At 41.1% G+C, this 23,750-nt stretch overlaps 1 protein-coding gene across 3 annotated transcripts in view; it reads left to right on the top strand.

Annotated features, from left to right (window-relative positions):
• Window positions 1-23,750, top strand: part of FAR2 (fatty acyl-CoA reductase 2) — a 145,534-nt gene that overhangs the window by 65,268 nt on the left and 56,516 nt on the right. For all 3 annotated transcript variants that reach the window (XM_055712345.1, XM_027815070.2, XM_005446020.4), the window contains exon 2: window positions 1,195-1,429. In XM_055712345.1, coding sequence (XP_055568320.1) covers window positions 1,241-1,429 — 189 coding nt within the window. In that variant the 5' untranslated portion in view covers window positions 1,195-1,240. The remainder of the gene's footprint in view (window positions 1-1,194; window positions 1,430-23,750) is intronic.

Raw genomic sequence — 23,750 nt, 5'->3', positions numbered from 1 at the left:
TGAGTCACATCATGTTGAGAGATGTGAAATGGACAAGAGCGTTTCTAAAGTTTCTGCAGGAGGAAGAGGTTTTCTGGGGTACCTGCAGATCATTATCTTGTTCTTGAATACTTGATTGACAGCATTCTACACTTCTTGTTTCTTTTTGTTTCAAATTTACTAGGCTTTTTCCAAAACGTTTATTTACACTCTTTATGAGCCTTTTCCTTGCAATGTAAGCAGTTTGTGTGTGCTGTGATCTGCAGCACTTCAAAGACAGCAGGTGTTTTTTTCCTTCCATTAGTCTCATAGAGAGAGGGGCTATTCCAAGAGGATTCAGCCCAGCTTTGTTTGTCATTTAATCAACTTAGAGTTTGAATTGGGGATGGCTGGGGACATGTAGGCCTGAAACCACTGTATCTAATTAAAACAATTAACTGGGACATTTTGTGTGGGAGCCTAGTCATGTCAGCCCCCTTATATAGTCGGTGGACCTCCAAAGGGCAGTTCAAACAACCTCAACTCTCCAGAGAAAGCATATGACATCTATGCTCCTTAGAGTTCAGTGGGATGAATTTTGGCCTTAACAGCCAGTAATGGGTGATGACCTGCACACAGGAGTATGGTATTGCAGTCTTGCAGAGCAATGTCATTGCACTGTCTCTTCCATGAAGAAGAGCTTTCTTCATGGTTGTATTTCAAGACAAGACAACAGGAAAAGATTGAGCGCATTACTGAGTGATGGCTGACAACAAATCCAACAGCTTGGCACAGTGGAAATGAAGTGGGAAATGCAGCATTTGTACCTGCAGTGTTTGTGAGGAGATCTGTTTCAGCTTTGTCTTGTAGGGATAATAGCTGCATATCTTCATGACTGCCACTTCGCAGTGTAGGAGATAAATGCTATTCAACACCGCAGTGAGCGTCTAGTGCTAGGAGTCTTGGACAGCACAAGCTGTGCTCTAAACTGACTGCAGGGTGCAGCTGTGGTGTAGTGTGGAGGATAAGACAGAGCTTGGTTTGTTCAGCTTCTCTGCTTACTGTTTTTAATTTTTGTGGTTTATTTTCTTAATAAAGGCTTCTAAAAAAATCATCTTTAAAATTGCCATTGACTGAACTAATGTGAGCTGCCGTAGCTGACTAGGAAGGGTAATCTCAGACTGGTCTATGTCTTGACTCAAAATCCCTTAAAACATTATTTCTGCATCTTCTCAGGTACGTCCTGCAGGAAGCTGAAGGAAGGACAGAACAAGAAAACACCATGTCTTCAGTCTCAGCTTATTACAATGGGAAGACCGTACTTATCACAGGAGCTACAGGTTTCATGGGCAAAGTACTGGTGGAAAAGCTTCTGCGCTCCAGCCCTGAAGTGAAAGCAGTTTATATACTTGTCAGGCCAAAGGCTGGACAATCAATGCAAGAGAGAGTGGCCAACATGTTGAAATGCAAGGTAAGTTTCAGTATTTTATTCTAGAGTCTAATCTAAAATCTGTTTAGCTGGGTGAAGCAAAGGACTTCTGCTTTTCTTTAGTTTCTCTGCAGTTTAGAAAAGTTTATAACTTTTTTGCAGTTCATGGAGAACAAAATACCATCTTCTGCTGTAACCGTTATATATTTTTGTTGTGTCTCAAGCAAAAAAATTGTACATAAATGAACCTGGATCTGTCTGATTTTGATAGGTGATGCAGCAGTTCACATTGTAGTGATGTAATGGTTTTCATTCCTTTTTGCATTGCTGATTCTTGAGAATTAATTTTTTGAAAAGCATGTTACTTTAGCAAATTACCTTTTTGCAACAAGAGCAGCATTTTGCTTTCATGAACACTTTTCCTCCTCCACTTTCAAAGCTCGATATTCAAACATTACCATTCAAAAATAAAACTGAGTGTGAGCCCATCTCACCTCCTCCTTGCCCTTATTGGGGCATTGAATTTATTTCATAAAACAAAAGTGGGCTGTGCATTGCTGCAGTACAGTAGGGCATCTGCCATCTTCTGCTGTCAGCTCCAGTTTAACCTTAGTTATGAAGTAATAAAATACTGCTGCATTCCAAAGGAGTGTTTTCCAAGGTTGCTTGCAGCAGAACACAAAGGCTAAGACAGACCTGTGAGCTGAAGAACAGACCTCTGTGACCTCCACCCATACAGCTTGTTTCTGCTGAACTTTTAGCTTGCCACCCCAGTGAGGAAATCCAGATCTCTAGTGTCAAGAAGAATGTCAAAGCCCATTGCTGCATTTAATGTAAAGATTTGTAAGGAGAAACTGCTAGACCAGTTATTTAGAGTGGATTTGGCCTGAGGACCTCAGGGTCCTCAAGGTCCTCAGGAGCTTAGTCCAGTGGTGAGGTCATGAACTTGCTCAGACTCCTCCAGCTATAAGTGCCAGAGAGTTCAAGCTAATGTTTACTGCTAGTGTGGATTTGTACGTAGGTGATGTGAAATGAGGGGAAGGGACAGATCTGGCCTTAGTAGGCAAGGATTTCCTTGGATTTAATCTGAGAAATGTCAATGTATCTTTAGAGTATTGGTCTAAAACTTTGAACAAGACTTGACTGGAAAAGTACTCCTCCTCCTTCTGCTGGAGTCGGAGGTAAAATAGGTCTTCAGATAACTTACTTAGAGACAAGTAGGTCTGGGAGAAAGCATGCATTTTCCCTTCTAATGTTCTGAGGCATCAAGCCAGGAAAATCTTAAGTATGTCCAACAACAGAGTTTGATTTTTTTGTGTGTGTTTTCTACGAAGGGTCGGTTATTTTCATGTTCAGGAAAATTTGTGAGTGATATGAAAGGAAACCATCACATTGGTTGCTTTTTGCAATTCTGTCAAGTACACAATTTTTCATTACTTTTCCTTTGAATGAACATTTTTCAGCTATTTCTACAGCTTTATCACTGAAGACTGTGGATACTGGTTTTCATCATGCAACAACAAAATATGGTGTGTTTGCAAGGGAGTTTTGCCTTTTCTTTTTTTTTTTAACCACTAAGAAAATGACAAACCTCACCATTTTTCAGGACTTCTGTAAGCTTTTTTATTTTTTTGCATTTATGTATAAATATTACTGGCTAATCTGTGCAGTTTGCCAGCACAGCTTGGTGCTGGTGTTAGCTCTAGGTGAGGCTCCCCAGTAACTGTTTTATTGTTGCAGCTGTTCTAGGTGAACCCTTTTTTTCTTAGCATGTGTCAGCAATTTTAAACATGCCAATGGCAAACAAGACTTGATAACCTCTCCTTGAACCTTCAGCAGCCTGCTTGGTGTGGTTCAAATGAACAAAAGGAGGCAAGTCTCTAAGGTGGCTGCAGCCTTGAAAAGAAAAAAACTCTAGGGGTATGGTCGCAACTCATCAGGTCCCTTCAAGGAAGAAAGTGTCTTTTTGATGCTGATCTTTTAAAAATAAGGCAAAAATACTTCCCTAAGGCAGAAACCTGACTCTTCAAAGGTTATTTCCATGTGAAATTGTTGACAGCCTTTGGTTTTTTCCTAGAAGTGAAACTGTTAATTCCAGTAACTGTTAATGTCACGGAAGATGAAAACATTATTGTTAACATTTTTGTGGATTGTTTCCAGTTGTTTGCTGTATGTCTTTAAGACATAGTCTAGACACTACATTTTCATTTACAGTTGTGGTTTTCATTCTCCAGTTGGGGAAATCCTTGAGCTATATAACAAATAAAAATGCAGAAAAAGCTTATTCCTAGTCTTCAGGCAACATTTGCATTTGACATTCCTGATCATAATCTCTGATGAAGAATACACAGGAAAATTCAGAATAAAATCGCTTCTCTTCCTTACGTGTACGTATAGAATTTCTAATCTCTACTGCATAATTATTCTTCTCCCCCATGAACCGTTGGATTTAATGCAATACAGTATTTGTATCTGGGTTTACGAGAAATATTTCTGTTTCCGTATGCTACCTATATAATCTTCTTTACTGACCAACCACACATTCACTTCAAAGGTAACTCTTTTATTCTATTACGTTATGCTTTGACCACTTATTATCCTCTGGAATTTCTCATTTTCACATCCAGAAGGGAAGCATCCCAGGAATCAGAGGAACAGAGAAAAAGAGGTTGCCAGCTTCTAAATACTCTAGACAAACAGATAAAAATAGTATTTGGGATGAAGTAAGTTGAAAGCAGAGTAGATTGGCAGGAATTAGTTGCGCTGCATAATGCTTAGGTTCTTCAGGTAAGGTCCTCTGGGCACTCCTGATTTTTGGTAGTACTTGGTATTTTGAAATAAATGGCCTATAATTTTGATCTCTCTTCATATAGATCTGCAAATTTTTTGTGGTTTCTATCATTATAACTACAGGGGTTTTAAACTTTGAGATGTCACATTTGTGAACTCTTGTTCACAGTGTGTACAAGTGAGTATGCTGGAAGACAACTCCTGTTAAATAAAAAAACAACTGTAATTTACAAAAGGGTGGTGGACTATGAAGGGGCAAAATATCTTCATTTGTACTTTTCAAACTTTTCAAATGTTTATTACATAGAATTTTTCAAATTCTAAATCCAAGATGAAGAGTAAAATATAAAAAAATTGGGCATAAATCAGATTTCTTCCACTGTATTCTGGAGCAGCTGAACAGATGGCATGGAAATGTAATATAATGCTGGTTTTCCTCAGATCTTGTAAAATTAGTTTTACGTGAAGACGTGTTATTGCGTTAATATGAACCATAATGAACGGATACTCAATTATCTCAGCTTCAACTCCAAAATGAGCATGTGCATTGACGACTGTGTGGTGCATGGTGACCTTGCCTATTTATGAAAGGAGATGTTCTATTTTCCAGCAGTGAGTCCCTAAGGGAATCGGGCTATTACCCTGTGCTTAATGAAATGCCATGTCTGCATGGCACAGAGCACAGCTGTTACACAAAAAAAAAAAAATAATTCAGTTTTGGCTTCACCCTGGTTGTGTCCGTAGATGTGGATCACAAGGCAAAGCTCGACAGAACTGTTTAATCATTAGTTGATGGGAGGTGTATATTTATCAGAGGTAGGGAATTCTTTCAAAGAGTGTTTTTTTTGTTGTGTGCAAAAATAGGCAGGAATGCTTGGAGGAGTTGTCTCAGATTCCCTGGAGAGCAGTTACTGGGCTAACACTGAGTCACTGGTTGTAGCTTTCACGTTGTCCCTGGGAGAGCAGAGCATTTTCCATGCCCTGTGTGCAGTGAACCCAGGCTCTTGCTGCTGCCAGGCTGTTTCTCCGATCTGTTTGTTCAGTGCTCCTAATTAGAAAGATCAGTCAAAGTGGGGAGTGGAAAACTCTTGTTAACGTCTCTTATAATTCAGAGGAAAAACGGGGAGGCTGTGAGGCTGCTGAAAATGGGGAACAGATATTGCTGGGTGTGATCAGAAACACTGTAAAATGCTACCGCATTTTCATATTGTCCAGCCAGTTAACCCTTACGGTTAACCCTTATAGTTACACTGGATGGTACAGATAGACCATCTCTTCCCTGCAAAGCTTTGTCTGGAACTACGCAGTGTGATGGGACTGACTACTGGAAACAGCAGAATTTCAGCGTTAGCAGACACTTTTGCCTCTTCAGTATTTCCTTGTCAAGTGTGCTATGCTTATCAGCAAACATACAGCAAGACCCTTTGTTAGACCTACAAATTTCACCAAATCATGCCAGATTTCTCTTTTCCTACCTCCCTTGACTATGCCTTTCTCCACTCCCTTGCTCACGCTCTTGCTCATCACCATAAGCAGTAAAGGTTCTCCATGCCAAACCAGTCCAGTGTCACTCCCTCTGGAACAGCATCCCCTACATCTGCTGCAACTACTACAGTGGTGCATGGATCAGTACCTGGCTCAGATTAATTACTTTCTCTGGTTGATGGAACAGAATCCCACTATTCAGTAAGAGGTCTGGAAACTGCTACTTGGAGCAAAACTGAGCTGAAGATGTTTTCTGTTTTATTATTTTAGATTTCCCTCGCTTTTGTCAGTAAATTAACAGAAATAACTCTGGTATTTGTGTACCTAAGGAACAAATCTCTCATTTTAACAAAAAACTTGTTTCGTACTTGACCTCATGATTTGTCATCCATGTGGTAGAGAGGAGCTAAATCTTAAGGGCAGTAACATAACTGACACGAATGCAGGCAGGGGGCTTGAACCATCCTGTTCCTCTTTCCTAAGCTAATGCCATCTGTTGCCTTGTTTCATTTCATTTCTTATTCTTCTCCAATTTGTGTTTCTGTTTGAAGAAGGCTGGTAAGATTTTGCTTTATATGTTAGCAGCTAATAGCCTGTGTCCTAAAGCACAAGGAAGGGCCAGCAAGACAGCTGGTGCTTCCAGCAAGTTAACCTTTCACACTGGACAAAAAAGAAGCCACCATTAGTCCTGAGCTCCACACTCACTCATGTTACTTTCTGCTGTTGGATGCTTGCAGCCATGCTGCTGCTGCTGCTCCTTGGCTTTAGGCTCTGCTGGCACATGGGCATCTGGAACAAGCAAAGTGCAATGGCATTGCCTTTTCTGGGTGCTGTGCCAAAGCTGCAGCCTGGTATGGTGACAGCTTCTCCTCATTTGATGGACATCCAACCCGTGTCATGACTAAGGGTGTAGAATCTTACCTGTCAGCTTTCAGCTAAGTTGGGAGATCTGGCAGACCTAACTACTCTTTCATCTGTTCTGCATGCAAAGCCATTGCTACCAGGAGGCTAATGGAGAAGCTGAGAAGCACAAAGGCCCATCTTCTTATCAATCAGCATCAGCAGAGCTTTGTTTCCTATAGTTCCTTTCTCCTTTGCGCTTGCATGTCAGTCAGCACAGACAGCACAGACCGCATTCTGCAGAAGTGCTGGAGGTGCAGCTAGGTGGAAATGGCATGGGTTTTTTGTGGTTTTTTAATGCATACTCAGATGTCAGAGGAGAAACCGTGGTGGTTGAAATGGTGTCCTCCATTGCATCCATCAGATAAATTCAGGCCGAAGTCTTCTGAGGAAGAAAGAATGTCTTTGTGTGACTGAGGCAATTTCCAGAGAAAATAGGCTCATTGCAGTGTTTCATAGTCATAATGCAGTTTCCATCACTACTGAGTACACATGGATGCTGCACAGTCATTTAGAATTTCTCCACCTGGTAAGTTGATCACAGATGCATTCAGAGTTACGGATTTAGAACAACCCTAAATCTTGTCTGCTATGCCCGTTTTGTTACACTTCTATGTGACTAATGTCAGTATTAGAAATAATAATAACTATACTTTTCTGTATATAATAAATTCCTTTGCTAACATTTTCCAGTGATTCTGATTCATCTCAGTGCCCTTTTGCAGACTGGTTCCCTTTGGGATACTTTAATTTAGAAATGTTAAAAATGGAGCACCTCAGATCAACAGTCGGTTTTAAAATGCTTGCATATTTGAAAATGTGTTGCTGTGTCCATATTCCTTTTGCAAAACCACAAACTTCTTCTGCAAGGTTCTACGTCCATACAAAAGCTCACATGAAAAAATGAGGGGAGGTATCAAAACGTAAGCCCGCATCTTTTTTCATGAAGCAAGAGAGAAAATGCAGGTGACAGGACTGTGATGCAAATTAGACATCCAGGGACAGAGAGTGGAAGCAGTTAAATACTGAGTTGGTGATACTGCTAAAGCAAGGACTTATGTTTTGGTTACAATGAACATCAAGATATCCAAAAGGAGAGGTGTCCACTAAGCTTAGAGATGGCAGAGAGAAGTGGGTCAGGAACAGTAGAGTAAGGGGATAAGTTTATGACAATGGTGACACCAGTGCAGATCTTAGTAATGGAAGAAAAACAATACAGACAGAAGATAAAAGGACTAATAAAAGGCTGCAGTAATATGAAAATTTAGGATGAGATTCTGAAGAAACAATTGGAGGAAAAAAGAGAAGACAGCAGGTCTGCAGAGACTATCAGAGATAACATTTGGAAAAAAAGTTTGTAAAAAGCATCAGAAGGAAAGTGTCAGGAGTAGACTATCGTTGGTGAAAGTCAGGGCAAGGATCTGGAAAAGAATGGGGTTGAGAGCTAGATGAAGGAAAAAAGCAGTGGAGAACTAGAAAAGGATGTTGGTAGGGATGAGGGAGAAGAGGAAACCTTCTTTTCTGCTATTGATATATGATAAAATTTATTTGCCTTATGTTGGCATTCAGGAGCCATAGCTATGCAAGCACAAAAGGTCCTTCTGTCCAAATGAAGAGCTTGGTAAGGTCATGAGCAGAAAGGAGAGTAGGTTAGGGGATAAGAGAGCCCATGGGAATGCATACATTGAAACGCCTGCTCAGAGCAGGTCAGATAGAGCCAGCTGCCCAGGACCGTGTCCAGCAGGGGTTTGAATCCCCAAGGAGAGAGAATCCACAACCTATGTGGGCACCTGTGCTAGCGCTCCATCGCTCTCACAGTAAAAAAGTGTTTTCTTATAATCAGGAAGAATTTAACGTGCTTCATTTTTCACCCATTGTCTCTTGTCTTGTCACTGGATACCCCTGAGAAGAGCCTGGCTCCACCTTTTTCTTTACTACATGCTGTCAGGTATTTATAAACATTGGTAAGATCCCCCTGAGATTTTTCTTCTTCAGGCTGAACAGTCCCAACTGTCTCAGCCTTTCCTCACAGGAGAGGTGCTTCAGTCCCTTCATCATCTTCATGGACCTTGCTGAACTTGCACCAGTACGTCCACCTCTCTCTTGTGCTGGGGATCGCACAACTGGACACTGCTTTCCAGATGTGACCTCACCAGTGCTAATTAGCAAGGAAGGTTAATCATCTGGGCAGTGCTGCTGGCAGCTAAATGTCGGGCTAATCAGTTCTGAAGTGCTTCCTTCTGAGGAGGAAAACTCCATCCATGAAATCTGACCTCCAGAGCACTCTATAGATTCTCTTTTAACAGTAGCAATGGAGGCAGAACAAGACTGTCCCCAGGAGTTTCAGACTATAGGCCAAGACAGAAATAATATTTTTTCTATCTCTATGTGTTCGAAGCACAAATTAGCTATAGAATCGTAGAACCATTGAGGCTGGAAAAGTCCTTTAAGATCATCGAGTCCAACATTAACCTAACTCTGCCAAATCCATCACTAAACCGTGTCCCTAAGTGCCAAATCTACATGTCTTTTAAATACCTCCAGGGATGATGACTCAACCACTTCCCTGGGCAGCCTGTCTAATGCTTGATAAAACTTTCAATTAAGAAAATTTTCCTAATACCCAATCTAAACCTCCCCTGGTGCAATTTGAGGCCGTTTCCTCTTGTCCTATTGCTTGTTGCTTGGGAAAAGAGACTGACAGCCACCTCACTGCAACCTCCTTTCAGGTAGTTGTAGAGAGCGATAAGGTCTCCCCTGAGCCTCCTTTTCTACAGACTGAACAACCTCAGTTCCTTCAGCTGCTCCTCCTAAGACTTGTTCTCTAGACCATTCACAAAGGCTTCTCCCACTGGGAGAAGTTGGGTGCCTTATTACATGGATTCTCCTTGTACTCCTGCCTGAATGTCTCCCTGAAACACCAGGCTTTGGTCACTTACAGGTGCAGTTCTCCAGTGTCATCAAAAATGGTTCCTGCTGATGCTGTCCCTTAAAAGCAGAACTCACAGTCCTTGGAATCTCTAGGAATGATTATGGTCTGATCCTGTGATGCATTGTCTTTCATTACAACAAGTGATGCTGCTGAAATGCAGATGAGCCATGGGGTCTGCCAAGGCTCTGTCTACTGGTCACAAGTGTGCTAGGTGGTACGGAATAGAAACTTCAGTTTTGTCACTGCTGGGGAGAGTTCACAGCTTAACGCTCCAGCTTTGCAAACTGTCTTTGGCACTTCACAGAGGTATTTGTATACCTGGAAGTATTTGCAGTAGTAAAGTCAACTGTGTTTCTTTATTTTCCAAGAGACTGCACTTTTCAGTTTACTCCAGTTATATATTACTTGCAATAGGTACGCAACAAATCTCAATGAAATCAAGATTGTTTAATTGGCATAAAATACTACATGAAAAACAGACACACTGTTAAATGAAATTGTAGAAGCAAGGTGAATTATTCTCAAATGATTAATTTCTTGAAAGCAAAAATGCTTCACAGTTCATTTCAAGAGTGTTTGTCTTTCATTTTGTGAATTAAAAAGTTTTGGTGTCAAAACCTGGTGCGTCACTTTCACTCAAAACAGCTGTTAGAGGTGTTGATGTGGCACATCCGCTGAGACCAGCAGAACGACAGTAACACTGATGCTTGTCCAGGTGCTCAGGTACTTGCAAGACAAACCCAGCATGAAGTATGGTGGCCCACCATCAGGGTCTGGGCAGAGATGCCTGCCTGGCAGGAGCTGCCATCTCAGCAGAGCACTGCTTTGCAGCCCTGCTGTGCGGGAAGTCCATCTCTCTTCCAGCCTCTTATCACAAGGTGCGTGTGATCTCTGCTAGGTGCATGCACAGAAAATATGTCTTCTGCAAAGAGTCTAGCAAGATCTTTTTCTCGAGCTTTCGATGCGCCTACTTGATTGGCTGCAACAGCAATGGAGTTAATGGTTTCTGTCTTGCGTGTCATCCTACACAAATACCCACCACCTACAGAATGATGTTTAAAAGCTGGCCTTAATTTTTATCTTTACTTCTTGGTTTCTTACGACACTTCACCAGCCTGGACTAGAGTCACAATAAATCATCAAATTTCAAAAGGATTTTTTGATTGGTTGTTTTTTTACTTAAAATCACTTCACAATGTTCAGTAGATCATGGTCTAAACAGGAACGCTTACAGGGCAGAATACAGAGCCTCACATATAAATGTTTCAGAAAAATCCCTCTAGCCAACTCTATGCTAATGTATGTGTTGCTAATGCAACGTAAGAAAAAAACAGCTGAAAACAGAGGAGAAATCTCTCAGTTTCACATTAGATAGCTAACAAGAGACTTATGCACAAGTTTAAATATAAATATTCAAGTATTCTGCTAAATTTATAAAGATATGGTTAATTTTATGCAATTCTTTGAGAAGATGGTCAGGGACCTCCTTTTATCTAAGGAACATTATGGATAAACCTCTTATGCAGTAAACACAGAACTGTGCTCTGCAGTCCAATTAGTCTATACACATTTGCACACATACAAACACACATATATGTATAAAGGTACTCTCTTTTAAGCTAGCCATTTTTGGCTTATTTCACGTGGGGATTCACACACAATGGACTCATGTTCTGCAGTGACGAGTTCTGACAGCTGATAAATGACAAAATAAAAAAGGTTCAGCCCTCGAAGCAGATGAGCAGGCAGTACATTTAGAATGTTGCAATTTAAGAAAAAAATCTCCAAAGTAAGATTTTCTCTTGTCCGTAACAGCCAAAAGGTTGCAGTCAGGCTGCATTTGCTACTGTATGTAAAATGAAATGCATTTTTACTTCTCTATAAGCAGTGATATTTTGGAACACTTGTAGCCTGTATCTACTTCATGATACTTTTTATTTAATGTGCAAGGGTGTCTTACAGAAGAAAGTGAGATTCAGGGAGTTAGCAAACTAAGATTGCAGTTTGAGTCACAACTTTAAAGGATCTCCACAATATTGCTTGAATTTCCATTTATGCCTGCATGCTTTCTGGTTTGTATCCAAGGCCCAGTTCCTGAAATCAATAGAATTTCTCTTGGTATCTTCATTTAGCTTTGGTTGAGTATCTCGTGAAGTGTGGATTTTGAAAAGATGATGTGCCCAAATAAGTAATTTGCAGTTGTCCTTTCAGTTGTATGTTATTGTCGTGGATTTTCTTTTTGCTCTGAATAATTTTGTTTCTTATAGAAAAAATGTATTTATGAGTTTGATTTCTCTGCCAGTGTTTCAGCTTCAGATGATAGCAATTTAAACACAGTAAGAAGTGCTTGATACAGGAATGCAAATGCGGTTAATCACTCTGCTGTACCTAGGAAGCCAATACTGTGTGACCCCAGCCTAAAAGCCTTGGAGGATAAGCAAGCTAGGTAGTTTCTGAGTTTGGAAGCTACCAAGATGCAGTGATTTTATGGATACTGCTGACTCCCATCTTTTGCCCATGTGATTGCATCTGAACTTGACCTTATGTGTCAAGTTGGAAATGGAAGTAGTATCCTAATGTTAGAATTTTGCAAGTGAGTAGAAGGAAGATTTAGATTCTCTAACCCACAAAATTTACTTTCATGCTAGTCAGAGATCTGTCCGTCCAGAAAATCATCCCTTTTTGAATGTCAGTCTCCTTGCAGAGAGCTTTCAGCTTCACTACCACTACTGTCTGTATATCCAAAGTGGTAAAAGTCAAGGAAGCGGGAGAGTATGCATTAGAGGTATGGAAGAAATATGGTGCAGGGGAGAATAATGGTAAAGAGTTCAGCATGGCATTTTCAAAAAGGACAGGAAAAGTACAAAGAGCATTGAAGAGAAAAGCTCCACTCCACAGGCTTGAGATTTTACATCAGTAACAGAAAACAGAACTATGTCCCAGCAGCTTTTGCTAGTATCAAGGCCAAGGAACAACATCATTAGAGAAGTCCTGTTGGGCATCCTTTGTAACCCTCCGATTTCTCCTATATCCCAGTTTTGCTCGGGTACACAAGAGAGCTGAGCTTTTAGGCAGCTGCACAGCATGCTTTGTGTTCACAGTTTTGCCAAGTGACCCATTCACCAACAAGGCCTTCAGCAAATATGTTTTTAAACAATATTTGTCATTTTGCTGGAGCCCATAGCTTGGCTTTTGACGTGTGTGAGCTGGCACAATTTCTTTTTGGGCTGTTGCACTTCAGAACTGCTTTGGACACCAATGGAGCTGCTCATATACTAAGCTTATATGTGGGCTTGGGTTCTTTGTTTTGAATCGGGGCTGAATAAGGACACCTATCCTCAGACAACCTCTGCTGGGAACGTCTTGGCCTGCAGTGGGTCAGTAATGGAGCTATCAGTCAGCACCCAAAGAGCAGAATTTGCTATTTAGGGATTCAACAAAATATAAAGTTAACTCATGTTTCATCCTTCATGTCTAATTTTATTACATTCTTTCCCCAACTGCTTATTCCATTTTTTTTCTTAAAGAAAGTTTTTCTGTTTTCCTAAATTTGACCCTGACCTTCCCCACCTGTGGTTTTTCTTATTCAGCTGTAACTGAACGGTGGATGCTGAAACCAATTTTATGTCAGAAGACCTTTCAAAGTAAAAAGGGTTTTGTAAACAAAACACTGCGATTTAAGAAGAAATCCTAGGTATAGTGGGCCAGCATCTTTAATCTTCTGTTTTGAAATCCCAGTCAAAAACTTCAGACCTGATCACTGGGTAATACTTTCTACAAAAGAAGTTGTTAGAATATTGGGGAGATGAAGGAGAATACACTGAGCCTTAAGACCCTTAAGAGAGAGCCTCCACCTGTGCCACAGTGGTACATCTTGATATGCACAGCCCAGAGCATTCGACCTTCTAGCTGTCCTGCCTGCAAAGAAGAGCAGCTGGCCCATGCATCATCCTTCTCCCACTCTCTGGCATTGAGCTGTGACTGGAGAAATGGAAACAAATTCAAGGTATCCCTAGACACCAGAATGCCGTGATTGCCAGGAGGCACTTACAAGGCTGTCCATACAGGTACTGATCATTGTATTAGGCACCAAAACATTGACCCTAAAATCGATTCTCCAGAAAAGACAGCTTTAAAGTTGGCTGAAGGTCACCTTTGACTGCAGTTTATCCTAGCAAATCCAGCCTCTTCTCTTTATTTCATTTACCAAACCCATTAGGACTGCCAGATATATGAGAGAGAATGTTTTAAAAAAGTGAAGTTCTGAATCGCATCACTGCATGCACAAATCAAAATGTCTGAATTGTGCCAAGGAACCCAAGTGTGAAAACTGGGTTTTGGTAATTTTCAGGGGGCTTGTATAAGGCCTTTTGTTTTCTTTTAAGGGAGCTGGGGGTGAGAGCATTATTAGTGTTAGCCCGTTGTAAATTAGTTTTGCTTCTTGAAAGAAAAACTGCTGTGGCGAAGCAGCTCTTCCATTCATAATTAAATGTGAATGATGGTGCGATTAGGAGCACCAACTGACTGACTGCAGCCAAACACTCAGAGTGAGCTGGTCTGATTTTGCAGAGGAGAAAACAGTTATTTCTGTGAGCAAGATGAATCACTGCCACGCTCTCGACCGTGGAGGTGGCTGTCCAGAGCCTGTTGTTTGTGACGACCAGTCCTGTGTTTGATCTGGACCTGGCATAAGGAAAGAGTTACTGGTCTAGCTACATATTTTTAAAATCAAGGCGTGCCTTATGCACTCTGTCAAAAATTATCATTAGACTGATTTTTGATCCTGTATTTGTTTAGTTACTGTAAGCTTCCACTTTAGAAATCCTAACTGTAAGATGACTGCTTCCAAGATGTGTTTTCGGGATTGAATGTTTCCCTACATAACAGCACCTAGTGCCGTGCCATGCCCAGTGGCACTTCGTGTCGGTGTGATGGGGTCTTGTGCATCTCTGTTCCTGCCTGGATGTCACAGCTTGTGCCTGTACTTCTGAGATGGAATTACGTGATTTCCCATGTGTTTGTTGTCCTGTGTATTTATGTCACCTTATCACAGAAAGTTAAAATACTTGCAGATCTGCTGGGAACCTGCAGCAAGCGAAGTGACGGTGGTTTCTAAGCAAGTCTATTTTACTAAGCAACCACTGCTGTGGTTACTGACATGGATCGTGCTGGTGGAGGCTGTGATGCTGAGAGGTACCTAAAGAGTCTGGGTTATGTGATGACAAAAATTTTACGAGCCTTGCAGTATTCGTTTTCTTTGGAGAAAGCTGGTGTATCTTTCACTGGTGCATCAGTCTTGTGCTGTTAGTTTGGCTCTGGTTTATCCTAAACTTGAGGTTTTGTTGAAGTGGGTGGCACTGAAGAGTTAACAGAGCCTTGTCTTGCATTGATACAGACTGAATTGGGTGAGTTTTGCCAAGTGTATGGCTCATTACTTATGGGCGTAATTTAGATGAGAGAGAGAAAATTCAGAATTACCTCCTTCTCATACATTAACCTTTGGGATAATCACTGGATTAAGTAACTAGTTTGCCTGACAGTTCCTAAAATATCCCAGCAGGCATGTGATGGGCAGCAGTGTTGGAAGAGTTCAGATGTGCCAAAAAATAAATTGGTAGGGTCAACAGCCTGAGCTTGGAGAATCAGTAGTTTGTTTAGTGCTAGGTACAGTAAGGAAAAATCAAAGCTGGGAAACCAGCTGATGCCAGTACTAATCTGCTCCCACAGTGGCAGCACACTGCAATGCTTGAAAGAGTGCAGGATTATAAAGACATAAAACTGGAGAACAGCAGAAGGACAGAGGGTGCACCAAGGGGAATTAGCAAAAGATAAAGGCTGTAAACTGAGACCAAGGCAGGTGTATACCTGCAATGCACAGCACATGCTACTTGTAATAACAAAAACCAAGGCTGGTCACTAGAATGGCAGAATTTATCAAAAGTCTACAGTCATCATTTTTCACCCAGTCTGTTGGAGGTGTACATTTGCTAGGAGAAATTACGATTCTAGTAATTTGCATTTGTCCATGTCTGATTGCAGCAAGATGTAAAGGCAGGGACTGAGCTTGGTGTGTCCAGGTAATAAGAAAACCAAAGAATGACATGTTGCTTGTTTAAAAACCAAACCTTTGGTACTAGCTAACTGTGTGTGCACATTTGATCTGCATTATGATGTGTTTTCTTCTCACCTCTTTTGTCTACTCTGCTAGTGTCTCCTTTTGTTGCCATCTTGTCTTAAAAGTGGGATTCCAGGGCTTAGTTTAGGGACAAGGTCTCTTACTTTAGTTTTGTATCTGGAAAACACTAAACTCTGTTTCCAAACCTTTTTACTGTTGCTGAGCTCAGCAAAATGGGAACCCTAATCTGGCTCCAAGCTAGGTATTATTGGGCATTACAACTGTTTAAAATACTAAGAGTATTTCATATATATAGTCAAATATTTATGGTGAACAGTCAGTATCTTCTAGTAGGGAGGGGGAAAAATTCCCCAAAATATTTTTCAGCAAAGTAAACATGGATAAGGACAAGCAAAATGCACTTTTGTATTGAGTTACCTGGATTGCTTTGGTGGAGCTAGAAAGAGGGTCCTAGAAAGAGGGGGAAAAAAACAAACTGCGAAATATTTTGGGATGATCTCTTCTAAAATAGCAATTCACTTCTTTGATTCAGAAAGATTTTTTTTAAAAGTTCATATTTTTATTTTTAAATTGCAGAACCAGAGCTCAAAATTACAGCAAAATTTTCTAGTCAGTTGACAGGTTTTTTTCATGTCTTTGAAAATTTCCCCTTCAGATCAAGCAAGAATTAAGTTATATAGGTTCTCTTTTTGATAGTGAAAGCATCTTGAAAAATAAGGTGTCCAGAGGACTCTGTAGTGGTCTCAAGTTTAAACTAATGTTTTGTTTATGAAAGATGTATCAAAAACTGGTAACACACACTGTAAGTATGTAGTTAGACTCCTCACTCCAAATGATCCTGTCTGTAACACATCTTAGTCTAACCTCTTTAAACATTTTTAAAAGTACCTTGCTTACTATTCAAGATATTCAAGTGTAAACTAGGCTGTAAGAACACACAATAGGCATGCAGTAAGGTAACAAAAGGTTTTATCGTACTGTTTTTTGCATGGTTACCCCTGAACCGAGGGGTAAGGCCATGTTTCAGAAGACCAGGTGCATACAGCTGTACTACTTCTGGCACTGCATGTGTACTCACACCAAAGGAATTGACCACCTGAACTATCCATCCACAAATAATTTGAGCACTGCAAAGAGCATTTGATTACAAAGCGTGACAAAATTTTCAACATCAGATCAGTGGAAAACATTTCTATAGTGGGGAGGTTTCTTGCATAAAGGAAACAACCTATTCAAAAATCAGATCTGTTGCCGACTGTGTTGTATCTGTGCTTGAAGGCACTCTGACTCCCTGATGTTTGACTCCCCATTGTACAAGGGCATTTGCCAAGCTGCTGTCCTTCTACAATCTCCAAGCTGACTATTAAAAGGGTGTATGTGTGTATGTTTTGCAGCAAATTTCTTTGCCACAGGGGCAGAGTATGAAAAACTACCTATTTCATTTATTTTGGAAGCCTCTAGGATTTCTAGGTCCTAGGGGGCACTAACGGCTGGAGAAAGGCAAATGTTGTACCCATCATCAGAAAGGGCAAGAGGAGCAGTTCAGGGAGCTGCAGACCAGGCAGTTTCACTTCTGTCCCTGGAAAACATCGTGGCGTGTTTTCTTGGAGCACATTTTGGGATATGTGAAGAAGGTGGTGACCGAGACTGGTCGGCAGGGATTTACCCTTGGTACCCTTGGCTTGACCAACCAGATTGTACTCTGTGACAAAATGACTGAATCTGTGGGTGATGGGAAAGCCATGGATATAATTTACCCTGACGTTAGCAAAGCTTTCAGCATGTCTCCAACAGTATGCATCCAAACTAGGATGTTACAGTCAAGATAAGGAAAAGAAACCTGGCTGAACAGTCGGACTGCATGGGCTTAATGGTTAATGCTCTGCCTAGAGGCCAGTTATAAGTAGAAGTCCCTAGGGGTTTATCTGGGGACCTGCCCTGTTTAATACCTTAAAAAAAAATCTCCAGGCTATATATGCATTCTCTATGCTATGCTACTGGCAGTGCTTTTATAAATAATATCTAACTTAGGAACCTGGAGAAGGGAAACAGACTAATAACCCTATTCTGCATCTCTGTGCTCCTGAGAGCTGGTAGCTTGCCCTGGTCTTTTTATACATCTCTTGGCTTCTACTTTCTTGCCACTGATGGGCAGTGTTCAATTCAAGGAAGTTGCTGAGTGCAAGGGGTCACTCGCTAAACAGATCTTAGTCCAATAAGTGCTTCCAAGTGCATCAGGCGCATCCTGGCGGGGTGTTTTAAGTCACAGGAATTACTGCAATTTGTGAGTGAAGCGAGTGAGTGGCTGGCAGCAGATTAAAACAGGCGCAGTGCCATCAACAATACTAATTGGAGCTTCCAGCCAAAGGTGTCAATGGCACACCGGGGGGCTGGTGGTGTTAAGGTCTGACTCCATGAAGGGACTATGCACCTGCTTTAATGTAGATATGTGAAAGATACATATCAGAACTTCATATTCTTCCTTCAGGACAACTTTTAAATATCTGCGTGCATCATAATTTCAGTCTGTCCCTTCTGTCAAATAAATTAATATTATTTTCCCAGTTTTAATGAAGGGCAAAACAGATAACAGCTTCCAGCGTGTCAAAAAGCTGACCTGATATGAAACTTGCAGTGAGTTCCCATTACAATGAACACACTTCAAATAAAATACCTGCTTAGGCATTTTCCTGAAGCAAGGTTTAATTGACCTGTGTCAAGCTTCACAGCCGGTCAGCAGAAAGCAAGGAAGGGAGCTTCTGTCTCATGAGTTCTGAGTTGTGGCTTTAACCTAAAGACCTTTAAAAGCAAGGTTAATCTGCCCTAGCTTTAGCTTCTAAAAGAGGCATTTACTTAAAGGGTGCAGATTCATGATTGACCTAAGCCAATCAAAGTTCCTGCTGACTCCACCAAAAAGGATGGCTTCTCCATGGGCCACGTGATCTGGCTACTTCCCATAAGGTGCTCTTAGCCTTACACACAGCTATAGCAAATTGGGTAAGCAGTTGGTCTGGCTGAAAACCCACAGGCAACACTCTCCATCCCCTAAACAAAAAACAGCCCCCAAACCTGGCAACAATAACGAGAAATACCCACCCTCTGGCTGAAAAGGCAGTTGCTGCCTGTGCTGGTTCAGCTCCTGCTGTGGCCATCCAGCACTGGCAGCAGTCGGCGGGGAGGCAGGGGAGATGCCCGGGCTGTCAGTGGCAATGTGGAGTTGAACTTAGGCTCTCACAGAGAATCAGGGTAGCTGAGGTATACATGCATTTACTCTTAAGTCTTTAGCCTGATCTGGGCAGCATTTTAGGCTGAATGCCTAGCTTTTGGATACCAAAAGCCAGAAAAGATGTTACAAGTGTGAGAGACACGGAAAAGAACATGCCAATGAAAGAATACTAAGCTGTGATATCTTTTCCTGTGCTGTGGGTAGAAGCTCTTACCCAGCCACAGAATTCCACATTGCACGGTCAAAGATAATCAGAATGTGTTTCAGAGTGTGTTCGTGTGGCAGCTTGTTCAAATATGCTCTTGCCAGCTGCTTTCTCTATAAAACTTCATGCCCAAGATGCAGCTCAGCTTTCTAGGTACGCTATTCAAGATACCCAAGTTTCTAAGAATGTGGAGGTGGAGCTAGTAACTTCTTGTAAAATACTGCCATTGTTACCACTTCACTACCTACTACCTCACACACTTTCCACATACATGGTATTAGGAGAATGGTGCATCTTTTGGGGAGCTAAGTCCTAAACCCACAACACGCCTTCTCTGAGATACCTGAGATGCCTCTGTGAAAGCAGGGCTTGCTATTTTGTTATTTTCAAGACAGTAGAAAAGCTGAAGTGGGTTTGGGGGTCTTTTTGTCAGAAAGGGCAGAGAACCATGAATACATGCACATGTAACTGTTAATGGTCCTTGTCATGAAGAGTGGGGGTAAATACAGAAATAGCCCACGGAGATAACCTGTATTGTAGATAAGAATTTTGAGAAGGATGTGTAACATGACTAGAAATATCCAGAAAGATAAACAGAGAAAATATAAATTTGCCCAAAGCACTGAGAGACAAGACTGTCATCTTCATCTCCATCCTTTTTGTTTCATCCATCTGCTGCGTGTTGTCATCGTAACAAGTTCTTCAAGGGATTTTCGCTGCACTGGGCTATGTTCATTAAAGAAAGGACAGTCGGGTTTTGGTTGCTTTCTTTCCACTGATGTAAAATACTAGTCCTTACCATTTCATATCATTATCAAAATATGTGACCATCTTTTTTTTTTTAATCTGTATGGAATAAATAGAAGATTTTAATCACTTTATAAATACATGCCAAAATACTACTTTAGCTTCTCTTCCAAGCGTCAAATATATAGTTGTTTAAATACAATCCATTTGAAGGATTTACACTAAGAAAGGATGCAAAAGAGGCATGGAAGTTCAGAGGCGAGGGAAATTCTTGTATGTGAAGACTTACATGTGCTAAAAATATATTGTTGCATGTTCTCTGTAGATATTACTTTCATTTTAATATTTCTAACTCAGTATACCTGATTCTTTAAAAGCTTGATGTCTGCTGCAAATCCTGAGTGCTGATTTTGCTTGCCTCTGTTTCAGCACCAGCAGAAATACAAACTGTGATCAAAGTCAATGTGCTAGTTTTGGTAGCAACGTCCAAAGGGCATCGAGACTTTGTATACTGTAGCCTGAATACCAAAGAATAAATGATGTTTTATTGTGTGTATATATATATATATAACAATTCAGAATTGTTTATGTAGTGCCTGTATGATTTTCACAGAGTTTTATCAGTGGAGAGTCTCTGAGCCTTTAGGGAGCAGTAATTAGATTCTTCCTTGTCACATTTTTCCATGTGCATGGTACACTGGGTGAGAGGGCAGTAACCATTCTTGGCAGCACAGAGACCTTGAGCTTCAAAAGGGCATGGAAGCAGTAAATCATTTTGTCATCCTTCCAGAATTCTTCCTTGCAGTCCTTCCTTTTGAAACTTGGAAGATTATAATTCTTTCTGCCCTTCCCCTACTGCTTCTTCTGTTTCTTTCCAACAGCCAAGGTTAGCTGCTTCAGGGACTAGCAACCCATTTCCCTGCTTTCCACTAGCCCTGGAAATCTCCAGCAAAGGTTTTGATCACGTCACTTCCCATCAGCCATCCTAACTGCACCATTACATTTCGAAGTCAACTCTGACCCAAATGTTGTGTCCAGCTCTACTTCTGTTTTCTGTTTAATGTTCTGTAGAGCATTACAGCCATCCTCTGCTCGGTTCCTTCTTCCCATATCTCCTGCAGCTCCCAGCATTGTCAGGTCACCTGTCCCTCCCATATATCTCAGCTAGTATAGTCTACAGTAAGTTCGTTCTTTGCCATTTAGCACATCATTGCAGGTACAGAAAGGGGAGAAATCAGAGGTGAATTTGCTGAGATTCAGGGCCTGCCAGCTGTGTGTTCCTGCTGAGAGGGAGCCATCACCACGTTTGGGTGATAGCCAGCAATGCTTCCCAGTTCCCTTTCCTCACCAACCTACACTTCCACAGCTCACGCTCCCCGCTTTCAGAGGTCACCCTTTAAACAAGGTGGTAGAGCGGTGCTCTTTCCTATCAGCAACCTGGAGTTTTAAGGGTTGTCTTTGTGAAAGTTGCAGAAAATGAATGTATGTCTTGGATTTGGGCTGGAGAGTGCTGTTCATCATGCACAACTGATAGTTTCCACCTACCTGCTTCTTCTGAAGAACTGAAATAAAGCAGCTTGCCTGAAGCACTGAAGGCTAAGACAGCTTTCACAGCCACCGCTGGCTCGTTTAGGGCTGATGTGTCAGTCTGAGTGTGCCAGCCCCAGAGGGCTCCCCAAAGAACTTTCCTTACACTTCTTACGCTTTGATATGATGGAACAAAGATGCTTAGAAGGAGGATGTTTGGTTCTATCTTAACTTGGCAGTTGTTACAACTGGTGCACTGTGTGCATATGGCTGGACATATGTCACATTTGAAACGAGGCAACTGAGTGATGGCACTAACCAGGCAGTGTGCTGTCCCCTGGTCCATCCACGTTACACATCCACCTTGCTGAGAGACTGCTGTACTGTTTTCTTCGGCTAGTTGCCTATGCCCTGGCAAGTGTCAAATAATGTTTTTTATAGCCTAGTTTGCAACTCAAGAGGCAGCCATTAGCATCATTGATATCTTTTGAGGTTTGAATAAAACAATGCATTTCATAGAGGGCGAGAATTATGTCAATTGTTCAACAGCAGTCCCTTGTTAGAAACAAAGTCTTAAAATAGCGTTTTTACAGCTGTATCAGGCATGTTCTGTAACACAGTGCTAACTCATCTCATGCTTACTCTCATGGATACTGATCAAATATATACCCAATAAGAACGTGTCCAGGAGGACCTGGCCAGTTGACCTTAAAGGCCATGTCCCTTTAGGAAGCAAAGAAATTTATTCCATACCCCTTTGTATGTCATTTCTCCCTCTCAGCATAATACGCATCCCTTACTTCTGGATGCCTACCCTTTTTCCAAATGGGATTAACTACTTACTATCCTTTTCTCCCTCCCTCAGGTAAGGAGTTTTCTGCATGCCTGTCTTCCTGGTACCTGGACATGATAGAAACTTATTTCTCATCTTCGTTTTCATCCTTCTCTTTGAGTTCCTATTTTAATTGCTGTGGCTTGGGTCTGCCTAACCTGTATGCACTGGTTATCTCCTGTGTTTCTGTATTGCACTACAGAGTACAAACACCTGTTTCAGAGTAGAGTAAGATTTCAACTAGCATTGTAATCACAACAGGTCAACCAGCTTAAGTACATTTATATTTTCCAACTGCAGCTGCAACAGAAACCCCATATTCAACCGTGTCAGAGTTTGGTATTTCACTGGGACAGAGGATAATCTTATGAGGTCACTTCCAACCCTATTTTTCTTCATTTATACCTGTAAATGATAAAAAATGCTATTTTTCTTTTGGTACACATGCACACTGAGACCACAGTCTACCCATGCAAGATGCTGTGTCACTTACCTGAATGCCATAATATGAGTCCAAGAGCCCTTAGCAGTTCTGGGGGGAAAAAGACAACTAGAACTTGTAAAATTTACAGCCCCCTAGAAAGAAAACAAGATAGTCAAATAGTCAAATGCATAGCTTAAGTGCACTGCAGGTATAGTAGCCATGCAGCCCATCTATACTAACCAGAGTAAATGGTATGTGTTTCAAGCTTTTTCCAGTCAGGAAGTCTTCCCAGTAGAACTCCATCAGTATCTTGATACACTGAGCTAGCCCAACATGGGGGCCTAGAACAACTTTTTCACTTCTGCTTGTGTCTTTCCAGAAGTGGTTAAGGCAGTATATATCTCTATAATTGTAGTTGTAGTCATAAAGATATAGATCAGTTGTTAAATTGCCTGATGGAGACAGTTCTCAGTTTTTACATCAGTCAGCTGACAGGTTTCAAAGGTTATCATTTTACTGGGAGCCTTGAAAGAGAAGGTGTTGCCCTCAGATTGTTATCTTATCAGAGACGAATGTATTTAACGTTAATTTGCTGTAAAATATTAACCATAAAGTGATTCCACTACAATGGAATTTGTTGATGGGCATGCTCCCATCTCCTGAGGTACACTGCAAATATATCTCTGGATATAAGGCATATCACACTGAGAACTGAAACGCATAAAATAAATGAACCTGTATAATGTTCACTTTACTATTAACTGAGCAAATTTTGCTGCAGGCTTTAAGCAAAATGACAGCTTTTTATTTCTCTAGCAATTTCAGTGCTGATTAGTATCAAATTATTATAGTGCTCTGCAGCTATCCACAGTTTTTCCATAATATCATAATAACTCCACCTAGTTCAGTTCAGGAGAGGAACGTGAGCCCTTGTGATGTTCTGACATTCCTGTTTAGATGACCTAATTGGAAAAGTTTCACCTTTATCCCAGGTGATCTAAATTGGCTCAATTTATGTGGATTCACACTAGAATAAAATTAGAGCAAAGTCAGAATTTATCAGGACCTCCATTTTTAATTATGCTGCTAGGACATTGTGTCAAAATTTGGTAGATCAGCCCCCAGACCCACACAAATTACTTAAAATTCATCGTGCAAA

This window comes from Falco cherrug, chromosome 5 (genome assembly GCF_023634085.1).
Source record: "Falco cherrug isolate bFalChe1 chromosome 5, bFalChe1.pri, whole genome shotgun sequence".
Lineage (NCBI taxonomy): Eukaryota > Metazoa > Chordata > Aves > Falconiformes > Falconidae > Falco > Falco cherrug.
This window is presented reverse-complemented; position numbering and strand designations above follow the sequence as displayed.